Genomic DNA, 6000 nt, shown 5'->3' with positions numbered 1-6000 from the left:
ATATTCCATCTGCCCGGGTATACCCACAGTACCGTTATCATGTTATAAAGTGCCATGTGGACAATTGGAGAACACTGAACGTTAGAGGTTCATGGTTGTTCAATATCCTCCTAGCAAGTATAATAAATATTGCTGGAATAAATTTGGAAGTCTTAAGGAAAGCTGGATAGTTTTCTGCAAGAAGTGCTGGACCAACTTGGCTGTATGTGGAGGTGCAGGCCACTTCAAGCAACAGCCTGTTGGACCAAGCTCTCTCAAGTCAATCCTGGTCCCTGGGCTGGTCTTAGGGAGTTGAACAAGTCCCAGGATACCATCCAAGTATAATCCAGGTTATCTAAACTGCATTGTTCCACTTATATTCATACACCTGTCTGATTTTCAGGATAATGTCCTGAATGTCCTGATTTTCAGGATAAATGGAAATCTTCCTTCCCCATGCCCTTTTGAGTCACTCGTGCCTTGCTAAAATCCTTGGATAATCTGATACTTTCGACATCACTTGTCTGTCCCACTGCTCTTGTATCAGCATTTTTAATGGTGCACCACACAGTGGTAAATATTTTTTTCTGGTGGGAGACTCTACAGCTCCTTGGATCTATTGAACTGATATGCAATATATTAGTTTGGGGCATCAGTCAATGGAATTCAGCCTACTGAGAAACATGGCCAGAACTTGGCCCCCTCAGAGAGGTGAAGGGAGCGATGGCCTATGGAAGCCCCCCATGTGGTTGGGGGCATTCCATATCTGCCATCGACTGGGGTTGCCACCCAGAAAGGTAGGCATAGCATAACAAACCCCACTTGGTAAAAAACTGCGACCGAAAACCGAACAGAGACAGAATTCCTCCTCCGCATCATGTGTTGTGTTCGGTTAAGGCTCTTTGCTGTTGTCTGCAAGCCTCAGCCTCTGTGGTCGGAGACGTGTTTTGGGTTGATTCAGTTTCCCTCGTTCCCTGTTCCAGGTCTCGGGGTCTCCCAGGTTGTCCGCAGCGTTATCAAGTTTAACCAGCCTGCGGTCTATCCTCGTGCCCATGACGTTTGTAAGTTTGCTGCTTTGTATGCAGTCTTTGGCAACATGTCTTGAGCTGACATTTGGGCACAGGGATTTTGGTGGTCAAACAGGGTCCTGGCTGCTCGTTATCTAGTCAACGTTCCTGGTCTTTGTTGGTCGTGCGTGGCTTTGGGTTGTAGCCAGTTTACTCGACTTTGAGTTCAGCGAGTGGCGTCCGCCTCCCGGGTAAGTCCCTATTCCTTATCTTTGATGATGTAGCTCCAGGGAGCCATAGGGGCTTCCCCACATAAAACCAGTGTTGAATGTAATGAAATGCCAATTTCTGGGAGAGCCACCCTTCCTCCCTCCCTCCCTCCCACCCGGTCGGCAGTCCCATTTCCTTTTTGATGCTCAGCCTCTGAGCTAGAGGGCTTGGAAAGTCCGGGGGCTTCCCCCTCCCCGTCCCTGGTGAGGGAGGGCTGCACGAACAGGCGGTGCAGTGGTGATGTGTGACATTTGCGTGTTTGCTTGTTTCCTGAAGTTGTAGGGCGAGTTCTGCCTCCCTGTTTAGTTTCGGTCACAATTTCTTACCAAGTGGGGTTTGTTTTGTTATGCCTACTTTTCTGGGTGCCAACCTCGGTCGATGGCAGATGGAATGCCTCCAACCACATGGGGGGCTTCTATAAGCCAATGCTCCCTTTGCCTCTCTGAGGGGGCCAGGTTCTGGCTGTGGTCCCCAGTAGTCTGAACTCCATTGATTGATGCCCTAGACTAATGTATCACACATCAGTCTGAGAGCTCCAGGGAACCTCCAGGACTCGCCCAGAAAATGGCATTTTATTACATTCAATGCTGTTTTTTTTATAATTAATTTCCTCCTCCTGGAACATACTGTACTGATTTTTGAGAATGCTTGTAAATCTTGCTATACCAATGTCCCTTTGAGTCGCTTGTCCCTCGAGGAAGTCCTTGGTGAATCTGATACCTGTGACATCACTTGTCTTATGTATTTTTGCTGTCACATTGGCATCCTGAAAGCAATTTAAGCGTTTTTGATTGTTCAGCAACACAAATGGTGCCAAACCCTCTCCTGGACTTGGTGCCTTCATTTGATAATTACTAATGCTCTGCTCTGTTAATGACATTCTGGAGAATATCTAAGGGAACTCTTTGTATTCTTTATCACAGACAGTGCTGTACCATGTGTAGCCATCTTGGCTTAACACTGACTTGGATAAATATTTACTGTTTCCTTTGGTTATGTTTTTGGCAGGTCAATGAAAGGCCCAGAATGTGAAATTAATTTATTAAATACTGTGGTAAATTGAAAAGTAGATATTCTTGAAAGCTTGGTAAATTAAAAATTACCAACTTCACTAAGTCAAGTAAGCATTGTTAAGAACATGGAGATAAGATTACAGTATACACAAGAAATTACCTGGCACTGATTGTTACAGATTACAGGTAATGAATAATATTGCAGTGGTTTCTTAAAATAATTAAAATTAGGTATGTGGAGGAATGTAAATGTAAACAGTTGAGCCGCTAGTTAAATGACCTGGTAACTTGTATGCTTTTTGCATACAAGCTACCTAGAGCATGTATGAAAAATGTTCGAGTGGAGAATCTATTTAACACTAGACAAGAAAATTATTCCAGAATTAAATGTGATTTACATGATATGAAATTATTTGGCCCAAATGGAGAGTGGAGGCAAGTGTGGGACCTCTGTGCCACAGTTGGAGGAGTGCGTGGCATCCCTTTGTCAGCAGCATAGTAGCAGGCACAGGATACCTCCTCCAAGAGAGTGCATGGGATCTCTGCTAGATGAGTGAAGAAGTGCATGGTACCCTTTTGCCAGCAGAATTGCGTATATAAGATACCTCTAGAAGAATGCATGGTATCCCTTCACATGTAGATTGGTGGTGGGTGTGGGGTCCCATTGCTAGGAGTGCCATCAGGTGACCAAGTTCCACAGTTTGAAAATGTATAGTCTTTCTGACAGAAAAAAATATTTTGTTGAAGTTGTATTTCACAAATGCTCTGGTTCTTAGACACAGGTGTCACACATGAGCACTGGCTCCCTGACACAGGTGTCACACATGAGCATTGGCTCCCTGACACAGGTGTCACACATGAACACTGGCTCCCTGACACAGGAGCACTGGCTCCCTGACACAGGTGTCACACAAGAGCACTGGCTCCCTGACACAGGTGTCACACAAGAGCACTGGCTCCCTGACACAGGTATCACACAAGAGCATTGGCTTCCTAACACAGGTATCACACAAGAGCACTGGCTCCCTGACACAGGTGTCACACAAGAGCACTGGCTTCCTGACACAGGTGTCATACAAGAGCATTGGCTCCCTGACACAGGTGTCACACAAGAGCACTGGCTCCCTGACACAGGTATCACACAAGAGCACTGGCTTCCTGACACAGGTATCACACAAGAGCACTGGCTTCCTGACACAGGTGTCATACAAGAGCATTGGCTTCCTGACACAGGTGTCATACAAGAGCATTGGCTCCCTTACACAGGTGCCACACATGAGCACTAATATTTGACACAGATGTCCTATGACACCTTAGGATGTCTTAACTGACTAACGATTATTCTTTCTGAGGAATGTCTGGTGCCTTTCCTTTGTTCTTTATTAATGCATCCCACTTATCTCTGTTGTCTCTTCTCTTAGGTCCCCATGTGTCTTTAGCTTTGAATACAGCCTTCAGTTTCTGTTAGTGGGGGGAGAGGAAAAGTATGATTAGTTATATACATTTATCCATCAAAGTTTGAAACAAATAATTATGAGTGAGTGGATGGTGATTAGGTGTGCAGGGGTGATTTGTATCTGGGTGAACAAATCCACAAGGGCCATGATGAGGGTTCGAACCTACGTCCGAGAGGATCCCAGACGCTGTCTTAAACGACTGAGCTACACAAGAGCTCAGTTCATTTGATGCATCACCCTATTGTGATTTCTGTGTGTTGTATCTGGGTATTTATGTGGTGTCTTTGCCCACTTCACCACCTTGTGTCCCAGGGATGCCAGGTGGACCCATGGGTCTGGCTTGTTACAGCGACTGTGTGTGTGTGTCATTACCCAAGTGTAGTTACAGGATGAGAGCTATGCTCGTGGTGTCCCGTCTTCCCAGTACTTGTTGTGTAACGCTTTAAAACTACTGATGGTTTTGGCCTCCACCACCTTCTCACTTAATTTGTTCCAACCATCTACCACTCTGCAATAGAAAACTGTCTAATATTTTTTCGGCACCTTTGTTTCCTTAGCTTGAATCTGTGTCTTCTTGTTCGTGAAATTGCTGGTTTTAAGAATTACTATTTGTCAATTTAGTCGATTCCTGTAAGTATTTTGTAAGTGGTGATCATATCACCTCGTTTTCTTTTATCTTCTAGTTTTGGCATGTTTAACACCTCGAGTCTCAACTTGTAACTCGTATTTGTCAGTTCCGAAAGCCATTTGTAGCATGGCGTTACACCGTTTCCAGTTTCCTTGTGTGCTTCTTGATATTTGGGCACCATACAACAGCTGCATATTCTAATTTTGGTCTCACCAAAGTCACAAACAGTTTCTTTTGTATTTCACCATCCATATAATTAAAATCAAGTCTGAAGTTGAAAAGAGATGCATACGCTCCTCTCACAATGTTCTTTGTGTTCCTCTGGCAACAGCTTGCTATCCAAAACCACCCCTAGGTTTCTTTATTAGAGTTCTGTAATTCCTTTCTACATAATTTGTAAGTTGTGTGTGGTCCATTTACTCCAATTCCACACTCCATAACATGGCATTTATTCACATTGAATTGATGCTTCTAGCACTTTCTTTTTATCTAGATCAATTATGAATTGATGCTTCTAGCACTTTCTTTTTATCTAGATCAATTTAAAAGGCATTACAATCGTCTGCATCTCCTATCTTCCCCAGTATCTTAGCATCATCCGCAAACATGTTCATATAATTCTGTATACCTTCTGATAGATCGTTTGTGTGTGTGTAATTACTTTAGTGTAGTTACAGGATGAGAGCTACACTTATGGGTGTCCTGTCTTCCCAGTATTCTCTGTTGCATAATGCTTTAAAACTACTGTACTTACAGTTTTGGCCTCCACCACCACCTCATCTAACTTGTTCCAACCGTTTACCAATCTGTTTACGAATGGGAATTTTCTTATATCTCTTTGGCAGCTTTGTTTAGTTAGTTTAAATCTATGACCTCTTACTATTTTGTATGTAGTGATTGTATCGACTCTCTTTCTTCTATCTTCTAGTTTTGGCATATTCAATGCCTCTAACCTCTCCTTGTAGCTCTTGTCCTTCGGTTCTGAGAGCCATTTAGTTGCATGTCTTTGCAACTTTTCCGGTTTGTTGATGTGCTTTTTGAGATATGGGCATATAAAATTGCTGCATATTCCAGCTTTGGTCTAACAAACATTGTGAACAATTTTATTAATATTTAACCATCCTTGTATTTAAAAGGAATTCTGAAGTTAGAAAATGTAGCATAGGTTCCTTGCACAATGTTCTTTATTTTTATTTATTTATTTTTATTTTTTGAGATATGTACAAGAGTTGTTACATTCTTGTACAGCCACTAGTACGCGTAGCGTTTCGGGCAGGTCCCTGGAATATGATCCCCGCCGCGAAGAATCGGTTTTACAATTAAGTACCCATTTTACTGTTGAGTTAAACAGAGGCTACAGTTAAGGATTTGCGCCCAGTAAATCCTCCCCGGCCAGGATACGAACCCATGACAAAGTGCTCGCGGAACGCCAGGCGAATATGTGGTCCCCAGGTGATAGTTTTCTACATGTATCTGAAACCACCCCTAGATCTCCTTCTTTAACAGAATTCTTTAAAGAATTCTCACATAATTTATAGATTGTGTGGGGGTCTATGTTCTCCTATTCCACATTCCATAACATGGCATTTATTCACATTAAATTTCATTTGCTAAGTGGTGTTCCATATACTTATTTTGTCCAGGTC

General features: G+C 43.1%; 1 protein-coding gene across 2 annotated transcripts in view; it reads right to left on the bottom strand.

Moving 5' to 3' along the window:
• Nucleotides 1-2281: 2281 nt before the first annotated feature.
• Nucleotides 2282-6000, bottom strand: part of LOC123761360 (sodium-dependent nutrient amino acid transporter 1) — a 70023-nt gene continuing 66304 nt past the window's right edge. For both annotated transcript variants that reach the window (XM_045747344.2, XM_045747345.2), the window contains one exon: nucleotides 2282-3730. In XM_045747344.2, coding sequence (XP_045603300.1) covers nucleotides 3608-3730 — 123 coding nt within the window. In that variant the 3' untranslated portion in view covers nucleotides 2282-3607. The remainder of the gene's footprint in view (nucleotides 3731-6000) is intronic.

Source organism: Procambarus clarkii, chromosome 7 (assembly GCF_040958095.1).
Source record: "Procambarus clarkii isolate CNS0578487 chromosome 7, FALCON_Pclarkii_2.0, whole genome shotgun sequence".
Taxonomy (NCBI): Eukaryota; Metazoa; Arthropoda; class Malacostraca; order Decapoda; family Cambaridae; genus Procambarus; species Procambarus clarkii.
This window is presented reverse-complemented; position numbering and strand designations above follow the sequence as displayed.